Genomic DNA, 27,384 nt, shown 5'->3' with positions numbered 1-27,384 from the left:
TCGACTTCTTTAGTTGCTCAATTCATTTAGTTTCACTTGTCCACTTGACCTATTTAGCACAATTGGCTTACTTAGTATGCTATGCTTGTTTGATTAATCCAATATGCCAATTTAAGTTAGAAATCTACGACAAATCCATTGATTTGTCACGGATTGTATTCGTTGTGGATAGACAACAAATCCGTGGATTCATCGAGGATATTTAAAAGAAAATTAACAATTTTTTAGTAAATTCTTAGAATGTTGCGATGATTCTATAAATTTGTCGCAACGTTGTGACGAATTATAAATTCATGGCAAATGTTTTGCGACGACATTGAAATTCATTACAAATTTTACGATGAATTTATGGATTTATCATAAAATCTGCAACATATCTAAAGCCATTGTAAAATTTCTAATGAATTTGCGACTTTATAGATGTTTGCGACGAATCTTGTTTTCCCTTCGCCTGCGCTAGGCGACCAGCACGGGCAGCCCTAAGCGGCAATGTGCACCCTATTTTTTCTCTCTTCCTTCCTCTAGGGATTCTTTTCTTTCTTTTCTTTTCTTTTCTCTTCCTTACCCTAGGGTTTTTTTCTTCTATGGAAATGCATTTAATCAAAAACTGAGTCCATGATAGGAGGCATCAGCATTCAAAGGCAGCAGGTAGAAGAAGAGTTGGAGAAGCATAGACTTGCTAACCTTTGGACTATGCCCCACAGCAACTCCCAAAGATTTCTGTCAGCATTCTTTTCAGGAATCAAAAAGACCGGCAAAGTTCCAAGAAAAGAACCCCAAAATGACTCATTGATCCTGGACAAGCTTCTCCAACTCTTCACAACTTGGCACATAAGCATGTGCACACACATGTATCACTCCCAACGATATCGAATATCTTCAAAAGCCATGGTCCAGAGCTGAAAGCAGCATTGTCCACAGAATGCTAGCAAAAATACTTCCCACTCATATATTGTTTTTGCAGCATAGTTAAAGTTTACTTGCAGAAAAACATTAACATACAACCAACAACGACTAAGTTTTTATCCTACTAAGTATGATTGACTTTATGAATCCTCCTATCTAATAATAGGGGGGCATGTTTGTATCTTCTTCTTTTGGAGTGCTTGCATTAAAAAAAAAATAGTTAGAACTATCTTTCTGTGTTCCTTGTACTGATTGAAACAAGGGACTATGGAGCTCTCACTACTTCACATCCAATTCTTCATGGAGCTGCTTTGTTTCCACTCCACCAGCCTTTGCAAGAATTCCATGACCTGCACAACATCCAACAATGGCATCAATGACGTCTCCAAGTAAGAGTTGGATCTTCATCGACCAAATCCACCAACCTCAGAGGGATCCGTCAAGGAATAAGAGGCATTTGTCTTTTTAGGATACTTCGATACAAGGATCCCGAATCCGTCTCCTCTCTCACGCAAGACCTACTCAATGGAACTCACATTAGTGCTGATGGTTTCATCTTAATCTTCGCGAATAGGTTCGTTGTGCTCGTCTAAGTACCTTGAAAGCATCCTCGTCAGTCCGATCGTCTCCGATATAGACTGGCACGACATTCTTGCAATCAGAAGAACCTATAAACTCTACTTGTGAGAACATAAATATACAAAGTAAAGATTCTTGATGTATCTGCTTACCAAGTGACTCCAAAAGGAACTCCACGGCCTTGCCCTTGTCCCACTTAATGGTGGGGCGGATCTCCAACACCTACAGATCATAGAAACGATCGAGGATCAGGGGCCATTCATAATCAAGATATAACAATAATGGAGGCCAATGGATTGACCTTTCTTCCCTGAGTCATCCTTAACTTGGGGAATTGTTTGAGCATTGACAGAACGTCATCCACCAATCCCTTCCAACTCTGCATGCAAGTTTTTTTTTTGTTTGTTTGTTAGTTTTTGATGAGATGATGGTTGAAATTAAGAAAAGATTTGATGTTTTTTATTTTCCTAGAATGGAAATGCTCCGCAACATGGTTGTGGTACCTCTTCACGAACACATCTGAAGTGGACAGATACGCAGAACTTGTTGTTCTCTACTTTGGCTCCAACCACAGGTTTGATTCTCTCCTGCAATTTTTTGTGGACCTGGAACGGACGGAGAAAAGAGATTGAATCTTGGCGGCCATGGCTGAAAGAGATGGAGAGAGAGAGAGAGAAGGGGACAGAGAATCAACCAACCTCATTAATCATGGGGAGGAACTCACTTGCTGGTTGGAAGAGAACAGCACGTTTCTGCAACAAAAACAAATGGAGAATATTAAATTATTATTGTTGATCTTCTATCGAATGAGTGTGCAGGATCCAAAAAGTTGGTGCCTTTTTGGTGTGTTTGGCGTTCTTAGGGAGTTTGATGTCCATGCCATGGCTTCCGGCGTAGTATAACTCGGTTAATCTCACAAAATCTAACACCTGTGGAGCAGGGAATTGAACTGGTGATCAGGAACAGAGGAGGACGAAGACGTTGCATTGAAAGCGGAGGGATTTTGTGTGGAACCTTGCTCCGGCACCGGCCGCTCACGATCGCCGTGGGGAAGAACTTTGCGACTTCCTTCACGGCGGCTCGCATCTGAACGAAAAATCGAAACTTTAAGCGAGGAAGAAGATGAGAAGAACACGGGGAGGGAGGTTCTGGGAGATTACTGCGTCCGTCATGAAAGCGGAGTCGGGATCGTCGACGATGGGAGAGAGGGTGCCGTCGTAGTCCAAGAACATCGCGATCTGCTTCCCGTTTGAGGCCTGCATGATCTTCTCGAACTCGCTCAGTGCGGAGGGGTGCCGCCTCTGTTCCACGAACAGCACCGTCAGCCCACGAAAGATCCAATCTTTCGATCGAGGTAGAGAAGGAGTGGGAGAGGTCACTCACAGTCCACGCGGCGTGCTCCAGCTGCTCGTACTCCAAGGCCGGCGCAGCGGCCAGGGCGGCGGCAGACTTAGCGTGGGTGGGAGAGGAAGCCTTCATGGACTCCAACCACCCGCCGGCCGAACCTCCGCTGTGCTCGACCGGGACGAGGCGCTTCTTCCGGAGGGCCGACGGAGAGCCGCTGCGCTGCGGCGGGTAGGGGAGCAGCACCAGCGGGTCCGCCACTACGGCTACCGCGACAGATGGGACAGGATCCGGCATCACCACCTTCCGGTTCGTCATGCTGTTTGAATCAGAGATCTCTTCCGGCGGCGTATTATGTTTTTGGCGAGGGCGGGGAGTTGCCGGGATGTTAGCTTTATAGGAGGCGAAGAGGCAGCATGCTGAGAGTGGCCCCGGCAGTGGGTCCCGGTGTGTGGTCCCGACTTTTTATTTTTTTATTTTTCCTCTTTCTCCGCGAGGGACGGAAATAGAAATGAAGTCGCGGCACAAATGTGGTAGTAGAGGGAGGCCGAATTCCTACTCAATTGTGTAAGAATTCGAAACTTAAATAGAGTATTTTATATATTTGTGGCATTTTTATAATTCGTGATGCTGAGGTAAAAATTATCTGTACTTTTTAATTTATTCTTATAATCCATGAAAAATTTATATGGAATCAGATTCTCTTTAAAATTAGTGGGTTTAAAAAATTAAATAACTAAATTAAAAAATATATATAGATATGATATTTAAGGACTAATGGATTATTTATAGCCAGATCGATTTACGATATAAGTCTAAAAGAAAAGAGACGTAATGCCAAAATCAACCGCTACGGCCATTTCTAGAAATAGAATAATTAAGATTTTAATTAGTTCTCAAGCATTTCTTACTTAACCCAATTAGATCAAATACAAATACCAAAAATTTAATATTTTGTTGCGATATGAGTAAGGAGTGAGTACACGATAAATAGTCCGAGTTGATGGCCATTGCATAGGGGGTTACCATATGCAATGGCCATTATTTAAAGGCAAAGCCAACTTTTACTACTAAGAGTACACCGATAAATGGATAATTGATACTCGGTGGACAAGATCAATGATTTGCTTCAAATACAAATAAGAGTGTAAAAATAAACTCTATCAGTCAATCCGATTCGAATTGACATGAAAAATATTAGATTAGGATTAGAATCTAATCAAGTTGTATCTGAAATCTAACTCGAAAATTTAATTTTTTGGGGATTAAATTCGGGTTGACCTAAATTTAAGATGGATAAGTAGAGCTTCAAATTTGAAAGTTATCTTATGCTGCTTGACCGCTTAAAATTTTTTTGATTTTATATTGATATCATGAATTTTCATCATGTAATATTTATTTTGCAAAAAATTTAAATTTTCTAAATATTTATTTCTTTTATGGACTAATTAATAGTTTAGACAATTAATCAAATTAAATATTTAAATTCATGAAATATAATTATTATATTTATACTAGATTTGTTATTAATTATGTGTTAAATTTTATTAAAATATTATTATTATGTATATTGAATTTTTATTTAATTATTTTTGTTAAAGATTAAAAGAGTAATATTGTATGGTAAAAAAATAGATTGAGTTGGTGAGGTTATTCGGGTTGGTCTAGATTCGAGTTTGGGCATAATTTTTCAAGTTAGTTCAAATTTAGATTGAATTTAGGTTGAAATTTTTTTATAATACTCTTGCTTCAATTCAACTCGAACCCATAAGAAAAAGAAACCATATTATTTGGGGACAATGGTGAACTTAAATTAATTGATTATTGTAATATAAAATTTTCATCGAATTTTATTATTCATAAATTTAATTTTTTTATTATCATCAATTATGTGTTTGGTAAAACATAATGGTCATATCACCATACGAGTTGTCCATATATACGAAGGATGTTTACACTATTAATTTTCTTATTATTACTAGTACTTCTACCAAGTATTCTAGGTCCAAAGAGGAAGAGTATTGCCCCGGAAAATAGTACAGTGGAAAAGCATCTTCTTAGGATAGGAGGTTTTAGGATTAGAAACCAATTAGGTTGTATATGAAATCTGACCCAGAAATTTTTTTGAGTTGGATTCATATTGATCAAAATTTAGGATGGAGAAATAGAGCATTAAATTTGAAAGTTATTTTGTGATGCTTGACAACTTAAAGACTTTTTGATTTTATGTTGATATCATAATTTTTTACCATGTAACATTTATTTTACGAAAAATTTAAATTTTCTAAATATTTATTTCTTTTATGGACTAATTAATAATTAAACAGTTAATCAAATTAGATATTTAAACTCATGAAATATAATTATCATATTTATACGAGATTTGTTATTAATTATGTGTTATTTTTTTTACTGTATGATAAAAAAATAGACCCTTAAATATAAAGAAAAAGGAACCACATTATTTGAGAACAATAGTGAACTTAAATCAATCGATTATTGTAATATAAAATTTTCATCGAATTTTATTATTCATAAATTTATTTTTTTATTACCAATCAATTATGTGATATGAGATACAAGGTTTCACTCAGTTATGTGTTTGGTAAAACATAATGGTCATATTACCATACGAGTTGTCCATATAAGGAAGAATGTTGACACATTAATCTTCCTATTATTACTTATGTTCAAAGAGAAAGTCTTGCACCTAGAAAGTAAATAGTATAGTGGAAGAGCGTCTTTTAATTTCTCATATATTTAAGGATTGAGTCTCAGTTTCGATAAATTAATAGATAATTTTTTCTTAGTGGATGATTGACCTGAGAATATTGAACTGATGAGTCATTCGTTATGAGTGCTTCCCAATGTATTCTCATAGCCGGTTGAAAATTTTCGTGAGATCGGACAGGTTACCTCTCAGGATTAGTCGATATAAGATGGATATTTGATACCAACTAAAAAAATGGAAGAGTGTTGATTATGACATAAGAGATTGACATATACCAACATGAAGTTACTTTCAAAGATTTCTAAGAGGGACTTGGTGAAGGTAGTGTGAAAGACAGTTACATCAAGGATTTCAAAGTCAACTAGATCTATAGTGACCATGGAAGAAAATTTAAGAATTTTAATTTTAAGACTTTTGTAATAATAACATGTATGCATGAGTTCTCTTACTTTAGAACACCTCAACAAAATATGTTCGGACAGGAAGATAAGTTGACTTCAAGAGATGGTTCCGTTTATATTGAATGTACATTCACTACCAAGGCAATTAGTATTTCATTATATGTGCAAATAGGGTGTACTTACATATAAGATTTTTTTTTTTGATAAAATTCATGAGTTTTGGTTTGGAAGAACACTCGATTAAACACCTTAGGGAGTTTCATTATACGATATATACTTTTGCATACCAAAGGTCATCTTGGTAAGTTTTCGACTAAAAATCAATGAAGGTATTCTAGTTAAAAACTCTCTATCAAGTAGAGCTTATTAGGTTTATAATAAGAGGTTGAGGAATCATCTAATGTTTCCTCTTCTATATAAAAGGAAATAAATTGAATTTGTAGCATTTATTGCATATAAGGTGTTTTTAATTAATCAAAGGGATGTTAAGTTAATATTTTAAAATGAATTCATTAAGGAAGAAATCTATGCAGAATAATAACCCTTATTTGAACATTTAGACCACCCCCAATAGTATATTTAACCTTAGGAAAATATTATATGGTTTGAAACAAATACCTAGTAATTGGCATGATAGGTTGTCTATGTTAGTGTAAACCCTAAGAGCTGCCAATCAAGAGTTGATTTACTTAGAATATATTATATTATATTTTATTAATAAAAGACAAAGGTTATGATTATTATATTTACTTCAGATATGTGCTAGATGAATAAATATAATAATGTCTTAGGGTAGTAGGTTCTAGTCTACAATATATCAATTGGTTGAATTGATAGTGGAAAACTATAGATATATATAGAACAATAATCTTAACTATTCCTAGTCAAACATTAGTATACAAGGATAATATTAATATGTTGAAACTAGTATGTAGGTCAATTGATGACTTAATCTCACAAGTCATGGATATAAGATATCAAGTTGAAACATGAGTATATACTAGAGAATATGTACTGAATTAACCCGCCATAAGAATATTTCATGGATCATTATATTGTTGAAGCAATCCCAATGTCCGTGGCATCATGTGTTTTGGTGTTTGGGCAAAGGGTTTAAGTTAGGTTCACCCTTGTATTTGATATGTGTACTTGAGTTGTGCAGGACTGCAGGATACACATGTGACTTAGGTTGATGGCTTCGGATCCGGTGAAGGATGGAGCATCCGAGGGACCGTGGACAAGACAATAAGGACAAGGGCCGAGGGAAGCGACTTCGAGGCATACGTGAAGGATGACATTGGGGACGAGCTGCGAGCTTGTATGCATTCGAGGGACGAGAGCCAAAGAGGAAGTAGGCTTGAAGGTAAAAGGTTAAGGCTGTGAAGGAAGCGTCAAATGAGTCGTAAGGGTGAGGGTCCGAGTGCTGTGAGAGAATGCACTCGGTACCAGTCGACTGCATGTTTCATCAGTCGACTGGTGCAGTCGACTAGTGAAGTCGACTGGTGTAGTCGACTGGGAGCGAACAGAATGCTTCTGTTCACTCAGTCAGTGTGGAGCAATCGACTGCTAGTTTTAGTAGTCAACTGGTATCGAGCTGTTAGGATGTAACAGTCAAATTTCCACAGAGGGCATTCGATTGCATGTTTTGGCAGTCGACTGCTAGGCGGGGTTTCCAACCCATGGCCTATATAACCAAGCCTTGGGAGCTTGGTTATAGCTGATGAAATGAGACTTAGTTAAAGTCTAATTAATAGTCTACAAGTGCTCAAGAGTGTCCCTTGTGTCCAAGAGGTCTTGGTGAGTTTGTGGTGAGGTTTCTCCACCCACAAGGAGGTTTGACCTAGCCAGAGTTTGTCGGGGACTAATCCATCGACGTATTGAGGGATCGTCCACCTTACGGACTGCTGTGGAGTAGGAGCAAGCTATCTCCGAACCACGTTACATCGACGTGTTAGTGGTTTGCTTATTCTTTCTTAGTCTTTGTATTTCCTTTAGTGTTTAGCTTGTTTGTTTTGTTTGTATTTTGCTGCGCAAGCTAACATGTGTAGGAAGAAGCGATCATTTGGGGGTGTCATCTATCCAACCCCCCTTCAAGCCGACCACCGATCCCTTACATATATAAGTGTCATAAATATTCTCATAGTAACTATTGGTATAGATAGTTCTTAGACTTGAAGTCACTACGGTTCCCTACATAAGGAGTTATGTACTTTGGTATCGACAAACGTCACCTATAACAAGATGGACTATAAATTTGATCACTGAGTATGCAATAAGTTATGCGGAGGAATGTGAGTGATGTATATGAGATCTATCCCTTCCATATGACGGAAGTGATATTTATGGACCCCTTGATTAAGTTGTTGGTTGCTACTCGGAATATCGTGCCGGTTCCCCTGTACAAAAATTTTGTATAAGTCTTGAACATTTCCTAACAACCTATTGTGTTTTTAGAAATTAAATTTGGAATCGCAAACATAACTTAACATTATTAATTCCAAATTCAACTTATCTGTTCTAAGAGGTTTAGACTTGGATCGCAAATGATACTTAACATTATTAATCCAAATCTACCTATGTTACAAATTTGATTAAATATTTATTTCAGAGATCGGCTTCCAGGTTAAACATGGCGAGGCACTAGGCCTTCTTGCGTATGTGATCATCCACCACTTCCTAGACAAAGCCTTTCAACGAAATTCAATATTTAATCTCCTTATAGTAACCCTAGGTCTAACCACTAAGAACAATCGAATCACAAGATCGAAAAATAAAAGAAACACAAAATTGAATCATAAATCCGAAACCTAGAATCGTTAGCCTCTTGTGTTTGGTATTTCAAGATCTAAACAAAAGAATAAACTAGTTATGATGCGGAAACTAATAACTAGTTATACCTTTTGTAGCTTATAGACCTCACGATCTTCTATCGTATTCCTCTTCTTATCTCGGACGTTGTATGGGTGACAATCTACTGAGACGAGAATCCACCCAAGCCTCCTTCTTCTCCTTGCAAGTTTCGGCCACCAACAATCTCCTTGAGATGAAGAACTTCGGTCACCAACCAAGCTCCAAGGGATGCTAGGAAACAAAGCATCCTTTCTCTACTTCTTCTTCAAGCTAAATCCGGCCACCAACCAAGCTCCAAGGGATTGATGCCGCCGGCCACTAAAGAAGAAGAAAAGGAGGAGAGGAAGGATGAGGGTCGGCCACCACCAAGGAATAGAGAGGAGGAATAATAGATGTGTTGTAGGGTGAGGCACCTCTACCCTCTCTTTTATATTCCTTGGTCTTGGCAAATAAGGAAAGTTTTAAACATAATTAAAACTTCATTATTTTCATTGCCAATGGCTAATAAGGAAAATTTAATTAAATTTTCCTCTTTCCTCCAAATAAGGAAAGATTTAAACACAAAATTAAAACTTCCTAATTTGTTTCCGGAAATTTTTAAAATAAAAATTTTCTTTTAAAAATTCCCTTCATGGTTGGTTATAAAAGGAATTTTTTATAAATTAAAATCTCTCTATTAAAACATGTGGATGATTATAAAAAGGAAAGTTTTCTCCAAAATTAAAATCTTCCTTTTAACTACAAATAAGGAAAGATATCAAATCTTTCTCTTAATCCTTTGTAGAAACTATAAAAGAAAATATTTAATTTTAAAACTATTTTAAATCATGGCTTCCACATAAGGAAAGATTTTAAAAAATAAAATCCCTTTTATTTTAATTGTGGCCGGCCACCTTAGCTTGGGTTCCAAGCTAGGTCTGGCCACCACTTGATCCGATCTAACCTTGATTTGGTCGGCCCTAGCTTGGGCTCCAAGCTAGGCTTAGCCAGCCACCTTAAGGTGGGTAAGAAATTGGGTTTGGGTGAGTATAAGACTTTATAAATAAGAGGCTACGATAGGGACCGAGAGGAGGAATTGATTTTGGTCTTCCGATGAACTTGAGCTTCCCGTGTTCGCCTCGAACACCTAACTCGAGTTCATCAATAATAATTCATACCACTAAAGAGTTATTATTGAACTACCGCACCAATTTCATATTACTATATGGGCTCCTTCTTATCATGAGTGTGTCAGTCTCCCTGTGTTTAAGATATAGAATATCCACTAATTAAATGAGTTACTGACAATTCACTTAATTAATATCTAGCTCCAAGAGTAGTACCACTCAACTTCATTGTCATGTCAGACTAAGTCCACCTGCAGGGTTTACATGACAATCCTTATGAGCTCTTCTTGGGGACATCATCAACCTAGATTGTAGGACACAATTTTCTTCTATAATCAACCACACACTATAAATAATATTATTTTCCAACTTATCGGGCCTATTGATTTATCGAACTAAATCTCACCCACTGATAAATTAAAGAAATAAATACTAAATATATGTGCTTGCTATTATATCAGGATTAAGAGCACACACTTCCATAATAACAAAGGTCTTGATCTTTTATGCAGTCAGTATAAAAAGAAACTATCTTAAATGGTCCTGCTCAATACAGTCAGAGTGTACTAGTGTAATTTTATAGTCAAGATAAACTAATATCAAATTACACTACGACTATTCCAATGGTTTGTTCCTATCCATCTTAGTCGTGAGCTACTATTTATAATTTATAAGGAATTGATAACATGATCTCCTGTGTGTGACACCACACACCATGTTATCTACAATATAAATTAATTGAACAACTACACTTAGCATATAAATGTAGACATTTGACCAATGTGATTCTTTATTTCAAAAATAAATGTTTACAAAAAGCTAGGTTTTTAGTATATACTCTAACATAAGTAGGACTACTAAAATATATGACCATGCTCAAATAAGTTAATATGAGACATTGAGCTTATTTGATTAAGTGAGTCTACTTGGAGATCAAGAAATACAAAGATTGATAAGAGGATGACATAGTGTATCCCTCATTGATTAATCTAGATATCGAGGATAGAAGGTTGATGTCATACAAAATAATAGACACAAAAAGGTTAGATCAGATCTCGATATTCTCGTCACTTGAGTAGCAATGATGTATTGCTAGATGTCACTCATTGTTTATGTATCTAAAGTGATTTTAGATATATTGACAATGTTATGAGAGCCTATTTGGTCATATACAAAGAATATGTTGATTTGGAGATGAATATATTTTAGTTTGACTAAAATATGATAGACCTTAAGATTATAGGGCTAAGTATTATCTGAAATAGACTCATTGAGTTATACTCATATGAATCTAACCATTGGATTATTAGATTGAGTCTAATCTAAATTAAATTCATTGGATTAGAGTCAACCACTAAAGATGATTAGATTCATTAGGATTAATGTCCATTAAAGATATTAATGAAGCATTAATAGGAGGAAGACGACAAAAGTCATTCATTGGATGAATATAAAAGGTTTTTAGTATTGCATTTGGATAATGAGTTTTTGCATCTTCTTCTTCCTCTTCTTCTTCTCTTGGACACACATCCTCTTATTGCTAGCACAACAAGGTTGTTCTTCTCTGAATCTAAGTTCGTGCGACGAATGTGGAATGTGTTTGTGTGAATACCGTGGAGGCGTCGATGTTCTTATCGCGCTGAGATATACCAAAGAATCAAAGTTCCCATCAGGAGTACCATTCACACAACAAGGGTAACTATTTTATCTGATAGAGTAGTAAGAACAAGTATACTGTATTAGAATAGATCTCTAGAGGTATCCTTTTTCCTCTATATTATGTGTTATTTTTTGCATAACATCCCTACTATCTACTTTCCCAATCTCTAAGAATTTTAAACGAGCACAAGTAGATCCTATATTGTTTATTAAAACATATAATGATGTTAATTTTTATTGGACAAATTTATGTGGATAATATAATCTATGGGTCTACTAATAAAGACTTCTTGAGTAAGTTTAGCACTCTTATGGAAAGTGAGTTTAAGATGAGCCTTTACGTAAATTAATTTTTTTTGTGGAGCTTCAAATCAAACAAACCAAGAAAGAAATCCATGTTAATCAAACCAAGCATGCAAAAGAGATCATCAAGAGGTTTAGAATGAAAAGTGGCAAAAGAGTTGTCTACTCTAATCAAATATCAAGATAGATAAAGATTCTGAAGGTAAGCAAGTAGATTCTAAATACTTTAGAAGTTTAATTGGAAGCTTGTGTTATCTTATGGTTAGTAGATTAAATATATATAGTATTTGTTATTAGTTTATGAATTAGATATTAATCATGTGCTATGGAATCACAATATTTAGTATCCATTAAGTGGATCTTGAGTTATCTAAAAGACACTCTTACAGTAGATTTTTGGTATCCATGGATGAATATGCTTAAAGTAGGATTTTTGGTATCTCAAGGGCACATGCTTTGACATTACAAGTAGGGACAGAGCTAAGGTTGGGGAGATTGTGCAAGAGATGTAGGGGTATAGAAAGGGGGTTGAATGGTGGGCAATGACATGGTCGCCACCCCTTAACGTAAATACTGTATCTTTTGTCCCATAATATGAAATTCCTTACTCCGCCCCTAATTATAAGTCTACTTTATTTCATTTTAGCAAGAAAGTGCCTTCATTTTAGCACGAGAGGGGGGGGGGGTGTAAGAATATTGTATTTTAGGACACTCTGGGAGCTAGAGGGGGGCGGGGTGATTAGCTCCAATCGATTCATTGGTGATGATTTGTGGCGAAAAAACTCTAAGCAATGCTAACACCCTTGATTTTATTTAGTATCCACCTCCTTGAGATGATTAATCTAAGATTCCACTCTTCTCACTCACAGTACATTATGAAAACCTCCTTCTAGGAGATGGAGAAGTCTTGTACAAGCAAATACAAGAAATACAACAAGAAATGCAACAAGAATAAAGAAATAAATACAACAATGAACGACCTTTTCTCTTGATCTCTTGTTGTTCTGGATTGTCTCTTAATACTTTGAAAGTGTAGAAACACTTGTCTCCAAGAAGCTTCAAGAACTGGCGATGAAGAGAGGAGAAGAAAATATTGATTTGAATCTTCACGCAAGTTTTTTATCTTACATATTAGGGCTTCTAATAGATTAGTCTTACCCCCAATTGATTTCCTCGTCAGATTATAACAAATCCTGCCTTTCAAACCTTGCAATGACTCTTTTTTTCTTCTCCCAATCAATTAACTAACTTTAATCAATCACCTAATCAATTACGAAGCCCACTACACATTCACGAATTCCTCCCAATCAATTATCTACTTGATTAAAATCCTCATGAGAAAGTTACTTTGCTTTGTAAAAATATCTTCTTGATTGATTAGCTAATTGATCAAGCATGTGCCTAATCAATTACCTAATCGTTCGTGAAAAAAAGCTTCCAATCGATCACTTAATTGATCGGTGTAGCCCTTGATTGATTCTCAATCAATCCAGAACATTTCTGTTTCACCAAGAAAGGCTTCCAATTGATCACATAATCAATTGACTTTGGCCCAATCGATTACCCAATCAATTGCCCAACCCTAAATTGTTTAACTCAAGTCTAGAGCTCCCTTGCCCAACTTTCGGTCAACTGTGACTTGTTGGGACTTCCCTACCAAGTATTTGGTCAACCATTGACCCACATGGACTTTGCCAACTTCCCATTGGACTTCTGATGATCACCAAGTGCAGTTCTCCTTGATCCACTTGGATTTTCCTCTTACCTAACCACAATCAAGATTTCCTCTTGCTAACATGTGATCGTCCTTGACACTCAGACTTTCCTTTACCTAACCATAGTTAGGACTTTCCTTTGCCAACGTGCGGTTCTCCTTGACCCACTTGGACATTTCTTTGCCTAACCGTAGTTATACTTCCCTTTGCCAATGTGCAGTTCTCCTTGACCTACTTGGACTTTCCTTTTGCTTAACTGTAGTTAGAACTTTCCTTACCAACGTGCGGTCCTCCTTGACTCACTTGGACTTTCCTTTGCCTAACCGCAATTAGGACTTCCCTTGCCAACGTGAAGTCCTCTTTGACCCACTCGGACTTCTTTTTGACTAACCGTAGTTAGGAATTTTCTTTGTCAACTGCGGTCTTCCTTGACCCACTTGGACTTTACTTTGCCTAGCCGCAGTTAGAACTTTACCCAGTCAAGTATCCAATTCTCCATGACCTACTTGACTTCTCTCTCACACATTGTCCAAAATGTATTGTCCTACATATTGTCTAAACATCAAAACTCAAACTAAAACCCACTCGAGCTTAGTCAAATAGATCAACCTTGACTTGAGATGATTGCACCAACAATCTCCTAATAATATTCTCATTTTTGATATTTGACAATATGTTTAAGTAAGGCTAACCTATTAGCCCAACTTCATCCCACGCCTAAGCATGAATGAGGATTTCTAACTTAAATCCTACATTTTCTCTCCCTTTGACATACTTCAAAAACTCTCCCTTAGAGTCAATTTATTCAAAAAGAATCCAATGAAAGTCTCATACCTTTCATTTTATCATATGCCCACCCGTGAGCATATATTGCATGCTCACCCTTGAACATTTATTGTATGCTCACCCTTGAGCATTTATCTAATACTCATCCTTGAGTATTTATCCACTACAATGAAGATTTTCAATATTCCATTGTGTCCAATGCTCATCCTCGAGCATTCATAACAATGAAGGTTCCCAACCTTCTCCCATTGACTCCTTATCCTTAAAAAAATGTAAATAATGTCTTTAACGAAGATCTCCCCCTCGAAACTTGCACCAAACGTCTATCATTGCACTAACAATGATTTGGAGTTTCTAAACCTTTTGGAAACCTAAAATTGAAGTTTGAGGTTGAAAATTCAATATTGAATTCAAATCTCCTCTTAAACTTCAAATTAATCCCCTTTAATCAGTATTTTCTTATTTTCATCAAGAAAAATTACCCTTAAATACATATCAAAGTATTTCTTAGGATTAAGAATGGTTAATGATCCGGCGGTAAGAATGGGGGACCCACTTCCTGAAGGGTCTCAGCTTGAGGACAGATGGAGGGCTGACTAAGCAGTTAAGGGCCGCGCCGAGCAGCGGAGTAAGTCCGAGCGGAACCAAAGATAACCCAGTCATGGGCTGGGGTTTCCGACGCCAAGGCGGGAGAACCGAATGGCCGAGCGGGGCGTCTACCCGGCTGGGACCGAAGGTCCAAGCGGGTGGTCCGTTCGGCCAGGATAAGGGCGAGGTACGAAGGTTAGCCGAGCGGCCTATTCGTTCGGCTCAGGATATGGGATGTCAGCAAAGGCATGTCTGATGATTACGCCGTACACAAGAGTGCACGATGGAGGATCTCGCCGTCACATCATGGAGAGGTTGATATAGTAGCGGTATGGACTTATGGACGTCTTTCTGACAGACCCACACCTGGGCATGGTCCTTCTGACAGACCCATACCTGGGCATGGTCGAAAGCAGGTGATTGCTTTGATTGACACGCCCAGGCTCCTTCGAGAGGTCTTTATAAGGTCTCCGTTTCTTCACCGGAGGTACGCGAGTCTTCATCCTGAGGCCACCTTTTTGTTATTCCTCGCCTGACTTGAGCGTCGCCGGGACACCCCTCCCGGCTCGGTTTTGCTGCAAGTTCGCCGGAGCACTCGAGGATCCAGCAGGGAGCGCCACGTGCCCAGTGTCCGTTGACTCCTGGTTCGGACAAGATCAAATTGGCGCCGTCTGTGGGAACGCTCCTGCATCCGAACAAGAACAATGGACGAGGCTGGACGACAACACACGGTGGCGCTTTCAACAGAAGAACTCGACGCTCTGGTCGAGATGAGGGCCGCCAAGCTTGTGGAGCAAAAACAAAAAGCATCAGCCGAGCGGCCGGAGCAACAAGCAACATCTGCGTCGGGTGGCCGAGCGGAAGCACCTCAAGCCACCGTCGCATTCCATCGGGCCTTATTTCGCACCCCTGAAGCCGTACCGACTCGGAGAGATAGAGGATCTTCTTCCGACGAAATGCCTAGACGAGACGACAGAAAGGGGAACGCTCCCCGAGCGGACTCATCTCCCGAGCGGATCAATCGTCAATTTTCGGAGGCTATTCTATGAGACCCTATGCCCAAGCACTACGTGCCTCCGACGATCGGCGAGTACAATGGAACAACAGACCCCGATGATCATCTGGGTAAGTTCGATAACACAGTTACGCTCCATCAATATACAGATAGAGTAAAGTGCCGAGTCTTTCTTACCACTCTCTCGGGATCGGCTCAACGGTGGTTTCGGAGGCTGCCGGACGGATCCATCACAAGCTTCAAGGACTTTCGAACGGCCTTCCTCCATCACTTCGCCAGCAGTCGGCGTTATCAGAAGACAAGTGTCAGCTTGTTCGCCATCAAGCAAGAGCCGAGAGAATCGCTTCGAACTTACATCCAACGATTCAACAAGGTGGCAATGGATATTCCAACGGCCACATCGGAGACCATGATGAATGCCTTCACGCAAGGCCTAGTGGATGGGGACTTCTTCCGGTCGCTCATCCGAAAGCCTCCCCGAGATTATGATCACATGCTACATCGGGCCAACGAATACATAAACGTGGAAGAAGCGCAAGCCGCCCGGAAAAAGGAAACTCCAATTGAGAGGGCGCCTATTCAGGCCGAACGGAGACAGCATGCCGCTCATCAACCGCCTAGAGGACCAAGGGCTGAAGCAATCCGCTCCCCTCGGGTGAAGTCCCAAGTGCAAGAAGTAGCTGCCGCTCGGAACAAGCCAAAGAAGAGATGGACCCCTATGTTCTGCTCCTTCCACCGGACGGATACGCACAACACGAGGGATTGTCGAAGTCTTCCCTTCGTGGCTAATCCCGTGCCCAGGAAGGCCGAACGACGGTCTCCTTCCGTCGACCGAAGACAAAGGACCCATGAAGCCGACCGGACTCGCACCGAGATGCGACATCAACAGACGCCCGATCGACACCGATCTCCAAGACAGGAGAATCGCCGAGCGTCCAGAGAACGGTCTCGACCGTCCTCTCGGGAAGAGGAAAATAGAAGCAACACTTCCCGAGGCGAGATCAACGTTATTGCTGGGGGGCCGACCGGAGGAGACTCCAACCGAGCCAGAAAGGCGGGCGTCCGGCAGCTCCAGATCCACGCGGTCGGTTGCAGCCAGGAGCGTGCAAGTGGACCGGAAATCACTTTCGGGCCTGGGGACTTACAAGGAGTTGAAGTGCCCCATGACGATGCTCTGCTCATTAAAGCGGTAATAGCAAATTACACTATTCACCGCATATTTGTTGACACAGGGAGCTCAGTCAACATCATATTCAAGAAGGCGTTCGATCAGTTGCAAATTGATCGAGCCGAGCTGCTGCCCATGACAACGCCGCTCTACGGGTTTACGGGTAACGAAGTACATCCGGTCGGACAGATCCGGTTGGCTACCTCACTGGGAGAAGAGCCGCTCAGGAGGACCAGGACAATAAACTTCGTGGTGGTCGACTCCCCTTCGTCCTACAACGTCATTTTGGGACGACCTGCGCTCAGCGAATTCCGAGCAATCGTCTCAACCTTCCATCAGAAGATCAAGTTCCCCGTGGAAGACAAAGTGGGAGAAGTACGGGGAGATCAACTAGCAGCTCGGCGGTGCTCTACAGAGATGATCCGAGCAGAAGCCTGTTCCGCTCGGAAAGCGCCCCGAATCGAGGTACACGCCATAACTGAGAAACCTCCTGCTTTAATTTATGATGAAAAGGAGGAGGTTCAGATCCATCCGACCCGATCGGAGGCCACGACTTTTAACGCCTCTGATCTGGAGGAGGAGCAGAAGGAGGAACTGATCCAATGCCTCCAACGGAATCATGATGTCTTCGTCTGGTCGACACATGAGTTGTCTGGAATCTCGCCGGGCCTAGCGCAGCATGAGTTGCATGTCCGACCGGACGCTCGGCCAGTGAAGTAGAGAAAAAGGGATTTCAGTGCCGAGCAGAATGCCATCATCCGGGCGGAGGTAGAGAAACTTCTGGAGGCCGGCCACATACGCGAGGTGCAGTTCCTGAGCTGGCTGGCCAACGTAGTGTTGGTCTCCAAGCCGGGCGGCAAGTGGAGAGTCTGCATCGACTTTCGGGACTTAAACAAAGCATGCCCCAAAGATTTTTATCCCCTGCCCCGGATAGATCAGCTGGTGGACTCTACGGCCGGCTGCGAATTAATTTGCATGCTTGACGCCTACCAAGGATATCATCAGGTGCCGCTCGCCCGGGAAGATCAAGAAAAAGTAAGCTTCGTAACGGCTGACGGCACATATTGCTATAATGTGATGCCATTCAGATTGAAGAACGCCGGGGCCACCTATCAGCGTTTGATGAACAAAGTGTTCAGGGAGCAGATCGGGCGGAATCTAGAAGTCTATGTGGACGACATTCTTATCAAATCCGTCCGAGCGGCCGATCTCTTCAAGGACATGGAAGAAACCTTCCGAGCGCTACGCAAATACGGAGTCAAGCTAAATCCCCAGAAGTGCCTGTTCGGAGCAAAAGGAGGGCGTTTCTTGGGGTATATAGTGACTGAGCGGGGAATCGAAGCAAATCCCAGTAAGGTGAAAGCTCTACAAGACATGCCGCCTCCATGAAATACAAGGGAAGTACAGCGGTTGGCCGGTCGGATAACCGCATTGTCCAGATTCATCGCCAAAACCGCCGACCGGAGCCTACCATTCTTCAAGATCCTGCGCAAGGCTACTAAGTTCCAGTGGAATGAAGAATGTGACCGAGCGTTCGGAGAATTGAAGACATATCTTAATTCTCTGCCTGTACTAGCCAAGCCGATCGGGGGTGAGTCACTTTATATTTATCTGTCGTCAACTGAGTATGCTGTAGGCTCAGCACTTGTGAGGGCAAGCGGCGAAGAGCAGCCGGTGTATTTTCTCAGCCACATTTTAAAAGATGTGGAATCTCGTTACACCGGGCTCGAGAAGTTGGCCTTTGCTCTGGTTCTAGCCGCTCGGCGCCTTCGACCATATTTCTTGGCTCACACCATCATTGTCCGAATGAACAGTCCACTAGGAAGAGTACTATTGAATCCAGAAGCATCCGGACGGCTCATCAAGTGGACGACAGAACTGAGTGAATTCGACATCCAATACCAGCCCCGCTCGGCGATCAAAGCGCAGTCCTTGGCTGATTTTGTGACCGAAGTGCAAAGGCCAGAGCCGGAAGCTATGTGGAGAATATATGTGGATGGGTCTTCCACTTGGCTCGAAAGTGGGATTGGAATATTGCTGCTCTCGCCTCAAGAAGAAAAAATGCACCTATCCGTCCGGCTAGATTACAAAGCTACCAACAATGAAGCAGAGCATGAGGCCCTCATAACCGGATTGCAGGCGGCACAGCATGTGGGAGCCGGTCGGGTGACACTTTATTCGGATTCACAGTTGGCCGCTCAGCAACTATCTGGCACCTTAGAAATCAACAGCGTTCGGCTTAAACTCTACGGTGAGGCCTTTAAAAAACTCAAAGCTACCTTCCGAGAGGTGCTTATTCAGAAGATTCCCCGAACGGAGAACCAGGCGTCCGATGAGTTAGCCAAACTCGCAAGCTCAATAACGCCGGTCGCCATTCAGCAACCAATTGAAAAAATACTGCTGGTGGCGCACGTCGACCGGATGCAAGGCCTCACGTTTCCAAGTGACAGGAGGACACCTATCATAGAGTTCCTCCGCTCGGGAGCCACACCGGCCGATCGGGATGAAGCCCAGTTGCTCAGGAGGAGGGCCGGTCGGTTCACACTCATTGGCGATCAACTCTACAAGAAGGCTTTCTCTCGCCCGCTGCTGAAATGCATGAACTCGGAGGACTCGGCTTACATCCTCCAAGAGGTACATCAAGGATCGTGCGGAGGACATCCGGGCGGACGATCACTAGCCAAGAAGATTTTGCTAGCTGGATACTTTTGGCCGACCTTACAAATGGACGCCGCTCGGACAGTATCTACGTGCCTTTCATGCCAGAAGTATCACGATTTCTCGCACCGACCGGCAGAGGAGCTGAAGACATCAGCCGTTTCATGTCCGTTCGATCAATGGGGAATGGATATTGTGGGTCCATTTCCGATGGCGACCGGGCAGAGGAAATTTTTGCTGGTGGCGGTCGATTATTTTTCCAAGTGGGTGGAGGCCAAGCCACTAGCCAGGATCACCGAGCAGATGGTCAAAAAATTCATCTGGCAACACATCATCTGTAGGTTCGGCATCCCTCGCCGATTGGTTTCCGACAATGGGCGGCAATTCACAGGGAAGGTGCTAGAAGATTGGTGCAAAAGCTACGGCATCGAGCAACACTTCACGTCTGTGGCTTACCCCCAAAGCAACGGTCAAGCCGAAGTAGCCAACCGGGAAATTCTCCGTATTCTGCGCGCTCGGCTCGACCACGTGGGAGGAAGTTGGCCGGATGAAGTGCTGGGTGTTTATGGGCCATTCGGACCACTCCTAAGGAAGCAACGGGCGTCACACCTTTTCACCTGGTGTACGGCGGCGAAGCAGTCATTCCGGTTGAAGTCGGCGTCGAGTCCGTCCGGGTCCAATGGTACGATGAAGGCAACGCCGATCGGAGGAACATGGAGCTGGATTTGATTGACGAGGAGCGAGCCAAGGCATCCGTTCGGCTGATGGCATACCGTCAACGAATGAAGCAAAACTACAATCGCCGCGTCATTCCCCGATCATTCCAGGTTGGCGACCTTGTATGGAAGAAAGTTAAACCGGTCGGCGACGTCAGCAAGCTTGAAGCTCCGTGGGCAGGTCCCTTCAAAATCATCGAAAAGCTCCACTTGGGCGCGTATTATTTGGAGGATGAGGACGGTCGGCAGTTAGATAGGCCGTGGAGCGCGAACCACCTCCAGCCTTACCGGGCGGGGTGAAAGGTGTGCCAATGTAAATCGTCCCGTGTATTTTTTTCGACTGAATACTGGAAATGCAGAAATGAAGAACCAAGAGAACAAATATAAGGCATTGTCAACAAGGAACGAAGGCCCCGCGCCGTTCGGCCGGAGGTAAATGGGTCGAGCCAAGCGCTTGAGGATCGAAGGCCCCGCGCCGTTCGGACGGAGGTAAATTATCCGAGCCAAAATGCTCGACGAAGCAGACCCTGAGCCGTTTGGCCAGGAGTACGTTCTCCAAGTTGGGTGAAAGGTGCGCTAAATATAAATTTATATACTTTTTGGTCGCCTATGTACTTGCGATACAGGAAGCAGAAAGATGAAAACAGATGGAGTATTCTCTATTGTACGGAAGGCCAAGGTCGCTCGACATGGTAAGGAGTTAGACTGGAAGGCCGTCTAGCCCAGACGTTAAACCGTAGAGCCGCGCCGACCGGCTATAAATATCCGCGCCGACTAGCCCAGACGAAGTGTCAAAATTAGCCTTAACGGCCGTCTAGCCCAGACGTTAAACCGTAGAGCCGCGCCGACCGGCTATAAATATCCGCGCCGACGAGCTCCGTCGTTAAAGATCGAGAGACGAGCCGGCGTCTATAAACGGCCGAGCGGAAGGTCGACGAGCCCCGTCGTTAAAGATCGAGAGCCGCGCCGACCGGCTATAAATATCCGCGCCGACGAGCTCCGTCGTTAAAGATCGAGAGACGAGCCGGCGTCTATAAACCCTCCGAGCGGAAGACCGTCTAGCCCAGACGTTAAACCGTAGAGCCGCGCCGACCGGCTATAAATATCCGCGCCGACGAGCTCCGTCGTTAAAGATCGAGAGCCGCGCCGACCGGCTATAAATATCCGCGCCGACGAGCTCCGTCATTAAAGATCGAGAGCCGCGCCGACCGGCTATAAATATCCGCGCCGACGAGCTCCGTTGTTAAAGATCGAGAGACGAGCCGGCGTCTATAAACGACCGAGCGGAAGGTCGACGAGCCCCGTCGTTAAAGATCGAGAGACGAGCCGGCGTCTATAAACGTCCGAGCGGAAGGTCGACGAGCCCCGTCGTTAAAGATAGAGAGCCGCGCCGACCGGCTATAAATATCCGCGCCGACGAGCTCCGTCGTTAAAGATCGAGAGACGAGCCGGTGTCTATAAACGTCCAAGCGGAAGGTCGACGAGCCCCGTCGTTAAAGATCGAGAGCCGCGCCGACCGGCTATAAATATCCGCACCGACGAGCTCCGTCGTTAAAGATCGAGTGACGAGCCGGCGTCTATAAACGTCCGAGCCGACGAGCCCGTCGTTAAAGATCGAGAGCCGCGCCGGCCGTCAATACCGGCGAGCTCCGTCGTTAAAGATCGAGACGGCCGGCGTCTATAAACGTCCGAGCGGAAGGTCGACGAGCCCGTCGTTAAAGATCGAGAGCCGCTCGGCTATAAATATCCGCGCCGATGAGCTCCGTCGTTAAAGATCGAGACGAGCGGCGTCTATAAACGTCCGAGCGGAAGGTCGACGAGCCCCGTCGTTAAAGATCGAGAGCCGCGCCGACCGGCTATAAATATCCGCGCCGACGAGCTCCGTCGTTAAAGATCGAGAGACGAGCCGGCGTCTATAAACATCCGAGCGAAAGGTCGACGAGCCCCGTCGTTAAAGATCGAGAGCCGCGCCGACCTACTATAAATATCCGCGCCGACGAGCTCCGTCGTTAAAGATCGAGAGACGAGCCGGCGTCTATAAACGTCCGAGCGGAAGGTCGACGAGCCCCGTCGTTAAAGATCGAGAGCCGCGCCGACCGGCTATAAATATCCGCGCCGACGAGCTCCGTCGTTAAAGATCGAGTGCCGAACCCGCGACTGTGAACTTGGATGGAGCTAAGGACGCCAAATAACGAGCGTTCGCAAGTACTAAATTGATTAAGGTCGATCGGCCATCAGTTTGTCAATACTTCACATTCGCTGAACGCAAACAGTATATCCAAGCGCTAAACGATTTTGAGGAAAATGAGCCAATCGATTAACCTGATCGGTCGTCTAGTGAGAAACAAGTGGAGCCTAGTTGATTCTACGAATGAGCATCAAACAGAATAAAAAGGGGCAATGAAGGGCAAACAAAAATACAAGTAAAGGAACACAATTATGCCGAACGGCACGTACAAAAGTTTTACATTCGCAAAGCGGATGAAATACAGAAAGTACTTAGAAGAGCTCGCCTCACTCCGGGTCCTCAAAATTAAAAAAGACGTCCGGGATATCATCTATCATGGTCGCCAGGTCGGAGGCGGGAATGTGCATTCCCGTGGGAAGATGGCCACCCTTCTTCAAGTACGCCATGGTGACCTTGACCGCCTCGGCGAAAGTGGAGGAAACGTTGCCGCCGAATTTTGCGCCGAACCGTTCCGAGCGGAGGTATTCTTGGCGCGCTGCTGCTAGGCGACTCGACTCTCCCTCCTTATATTGTCTGAGCGCCGCCCGGGAGGCAATCAGTGAATCTTGAAGAACTTTCTGGTCCACCTCCGCTTTGGTGCGTTCAGCAGAGCGCCCATCCCGTTCGGCAGCCAGTTGGGCTTCCAGTTTCTTAGATTGCTGATCTAGGGCTCGAACTTCAACTTTCATCTTATCCAGATCAGCAATCGCCTGCCTCTTCCGGCCACTGGCACGCTTCACGTCCCCGTCGCGCTTCTTCACCAAGTCTTCGAGTCGAGCCACCTCTGTAGCCAGGTCGACGACCTTCTTCTGTTCGGCCTCGAGGACTTGTCTCTCCCGCTCGGCCGATGGACCTCCCGACACTTGGTGTTTTTCCAAGAGATCCTCCAGCTCGGCTAGCCGATGGCTAGTGGTGATTTGCTCGGCCCAATGCTGTAAGGAAAATAATAAAATCAGGAACCGAACAGTAGCAGGGCACAAGAAGAAAAATGAACTTACCTGAGTGGCCTGCTGCATGTTGTTATCGCCTAGCTGCTTAGGCGTCATGAGGGCCACTCGAATCTGGGCGTCCTCGAAAAGCTTGGCGAGCGGACCCGTTAAGGTTATTTCATGAACGGGGTTTGATGGCCGATCGGCTGACAATAAATATTCCTCCGAGGGGAATCGAAGGGTAGTCTTAATGGTAGGGTGGCCGGCCGGCACTTCCTCAGAAGCAGTCGCCTGGCCTGAGGACTCCCCTATGGTTGAAGTTTCGGCCAACCGTCGTAAGCGACGACGAGTCCGTGGAGGAGAGCCAGAGGGCTGTGCGGTGGGCGAGGCCATTGGGGTCCCGATCTGCGATGGCGTGCGATCTGGCGAAGCGACCACGATCGGCGCCTGTGGCTCGCCCTCTTGGGTCGGCGGAAGGCTGGGGTCTCTTCGACGTTTCCGCCGAACTTCCAAAGGTGAATCCCCGGCCCGGGGGACTCCCAGCTCGGCTGGAGCGGAGGAAACAGGATCCGCCTCAACCTCCGTTGAAGCGGACGGGGCAACCTCTGTTTGATTGCGCCCCCTCTCTGCATCTGCCGGGTGGGGATAAGACCCGCTCGGCGAGTTCTTTTGGTGGCGCCTCAATTTCCTGACCTTGATTTGGATGATCGGTAGCCTTGGGCGCCACATGACTTCATTGTGGAAAAAATTAAAATCGAGTTAGATAAAAAGGTGAAGGGAGTAAAGAGTCCTTACTCATGCGGTAGGGGAGATTGGCGAGCGGAGATAATCAAAATGTACAACACCTTGAGAAGCAATCGTCGATTTTGTATGACCGGACAACAGTTTGCATGAAGGTAGATGGATTGTTTCGAACTTGCCGAGCTCATTTGGTCGGTGATGCCGCCATTTGGTTCGAATCTTGGCCGCTCAGGAAGTCGTATATAGAAGAAGAACTCCTTCCAGTGCTTGTTAGAGGTTGGCATATTATCAAAAAATTTGAAGCCTATTCTACTCTGAAAAATAAAAGTGCCCAGCTCGGATTGTTTGGGGTAGAAGAAATAGTGGAATATCTTGGGGCCGAGTGGGATACTGTGCAGCTTAAAGAGGACGACCACCCCGCTCAGCAGCCTAAAGGAATTCGGCACAAGTTGGCCGAGCGGGATGCGGAAATAATTACAAACCTCTAAGATAAAGGGATGGGTAGGAAATCTAAGGCCGCCCTGGAATTGGTCTAGAAAAAAACAAACGGTGCCGATCGGAGGGTCATGGGGTCGGTTGGTCGGGTCGGCTATAACCATTTCATGGTCATCAGGAATCCCGTACGTTCGAACAAGGCGCCGAGCGCCCTCTTCATCAAATCGACTCTCCATGGTCAGATACCAAGGGCCATGAACACCAACAACGGGTTCGGAGGAGCTTGCCATCTCGGAGAAGCAAAAAGATAGCAAGAGACCGAAGGAATGGGAACAAAAGAGGCAAAACGAATTGGGAAGACCTTGTAAACGAAGGGAGAAGACTCACTGAGAAGGAAACGGACGGAAAGGATCACTGGTGGGATGGTAGCCGCCGAAAAATAGGAATTGGATCGTCGGAGGTCACAGCAGAAGAAGAGGCAGAAGGACAACGCGCAAGCAAGCATGCGGCGAAGGAAGGAGACGGAGGCTTTATACGGCTGAGGTCGGTCGGCCTCCGCCGTCGGATGCAGGTCACGAGAGACGAGGTCATCATCTAACCGTCCATTTCAAAGTAATCGGCGTCCCATCGTACGGATCATCACCGCCACGCAAGAAGAGCCACGTGGCGCTCTGTCACCAGGCGCAATTAAGGCGCCCATACCGCGCATGCTTCGGCTTAATGAAGAGGATTTGCGTGATTTTCGAGAAGATTTAGACAAGCAAGCATCCACGTTGAGCGACAAGACAACCAAAACGAAGAGCCGAGCGGCTAAATTTGGCATAAGGGCCGACGACTCAAGGGATATTATAAGCGATGGTAAGGCGACGACCGCCCGCTCGGACACATAGTCCAGTCAGTCGGACTCACTGCCTCCTTCGACTAGACTTGAAGGGAAGGCAAGTGATCCGGCGGTAAATTGAGGACAGATGGAGGGCTGACTAAGCAGTTAAGGGCCGCGCCGAGCAGCGGAGTAAGTCCGAGCGGAACCAAAGATAACCCAGTCATGGGCTGGGGTTTCCGAAGCCAAGGCGGGATAACCGAATGGCCGAGCGGGGCGTCTACCCGGCTGGGACCGAAGGTCCAAGCGGGTAGTCCGTTCGGCCAGGATAAGGGCGAGGTACGAAGGTTAGCCGAGCGGCCTATTCGTTCGGCTCAGGATATGGGATGTCAGCAAAGGCATGTCTGATGATTACGCCGTACACAAGAGTGCACGATGGAGGATCTCGCCGTCACATCATGGAGAGGTTGATATAGTAGCGGTATGGACTTATGGACGTCTTTCTGACAGACCCACACCTGGGCATGGTCCTTCTGACAGACCCATACCTGGGCATGGTCGAAAGCAGGTGATTGCTTTGATTGGCGCGCCCAGGCTCCTTCGAGAGGTCTTTATAAGGTCTCCGTTTCTTCACCGGAGGTACGCGAGTCTTCATCCTGAGACCACCTTTTTGTTATTCCTCGCCTGACTTGAGCGTCGGAGGGCCGTCGCCGGGACACCCCTCCCGGCTCGGTTTTGCTGTAGGTTCGCCGGAGCACTCGAGGATCCAGCAGAGAGCGCCACGTGCCCAGTGTCCGTTGACTCCTGGTTCAGACAGGATCAGTTAACATGACTAAACGCCACTTAATAAACTGGGATCAAATAATTTTAGCCAAAATCAGGCATACTAATCGCTTGGTTTCAGCTACCATTCAATTATGGCATGTCTCAATTGATTGAATTTGGGTTTCAATTGATTAATGTCACTTCAATTGATCATTTGATTGATTTCGCGAGTCTCTGTGCTCGCAAAAATGCATCTTAATTGATTGACCAATCAATTATGGCATTTAATCAATCGCTTGATCAATTTTGTGATACTCTATGCTCACAGAAATATCTTCTAATCAATTGACCAATCAATTCACTCCTAGGTGAATTGATTGACCAATCGATTTGTGTTTCTGAATTTTTTTAATTTCAATTTCAACCTAAAATTTAGAAATCCCTAAATAATTCTACTATTTTCCAAAAATCATGAAATTTTACGTAGGAATTATTTATATCATATACTATTATGGATAAATAATTTTCTATGAAAATAATCCTCATTTTCAATGATTGACAAAAAATTGGAAACCATTAAAAATTTCAAGGTTTCATTCTATTTTGTGTGTAACTAATCAATGGTGATGCCTATTGATCCTGTCTGAGAAGCTTGACAAAATGGAAAGCTGGGAGAAAACCTCACCGCTGATGAAGAATAACACCTGTGGAATATTGATCCGAGAAACCCAAAGCGGATCTGGGAGAATGAACCCACAGGACACCCTCCTTGTACTAAGATCCAAAGAAGAAAGGAAGGCTTCAGTGAAAAATGCCAAGATCTAGAACTCCGATGACTTCCTACGCACCAGAGAACTGCCAACACTATCGTCAGTGACCTAAGACCGGGGTGGAAATCCCTGGCTAGGCCCTCCAATGCTCAAGTTAGTGATCTCCCTTAGT

General features: G+C 43.9%; 1 protein-coding gene across 1 annotated transcript; it reads right to left on the bottom strand.

Moving 5' to 3' along the window:
* Window positions 1-946: 946 nt before the first annotated feature.
* Window positions 947-3,170, bottom strand: LOC122034639 (probable trehalose-phosphate phosphatase 6). The gene is made up of 11 exons (XM_042593958.1): window positions 2,869-3,170; window positions 2,646-2,786; window positions 2,500-2,571; window positions 2,322-2,414; window positions 2,184-2,237; window positions 1,989-2,090; window positions 1,787-1,864; window positions 1,638-1,707; window positions 1,504-1,574; window positions 1,332-1,424; window positions 947-1,256 (listed from the first exon to the last, which is right to left on the bottom strand). Exons 1-11 carry the CDS (start codon window positions 3,145-3,147, stop codon window positions 1,191-1,193), a joined length of 1,119 nt encoding a protein of 372 aa, XP_042449892.1. The 5' UTR covers window positions 3,148-3,170; the 3' UTR covers window positions 947-1,190.
* Window positions 3,171-27,384: the final 24,214 nt, after the last annotated feature.

Source organism: Zingiber officinale, chromosome 11B (genome assembly GCF_018446385.1).
Source record: "Zingiber officinale cultivar Zhangliang chromosome 11B, Zo_v1.1, whole genome shotgun sequence".
NCBI lineage: Eukaryota > Viridiplantae > Streptophyta > Magnoliopsida > Zingiberales > Zingiberaceae > Zingiber > Zingiber officinale.
The sequence above is the reverse complement of the archived record's forward strand: the minus strand, read 5'-3'. Positions and strand labels throughout refer to the sequence as shown.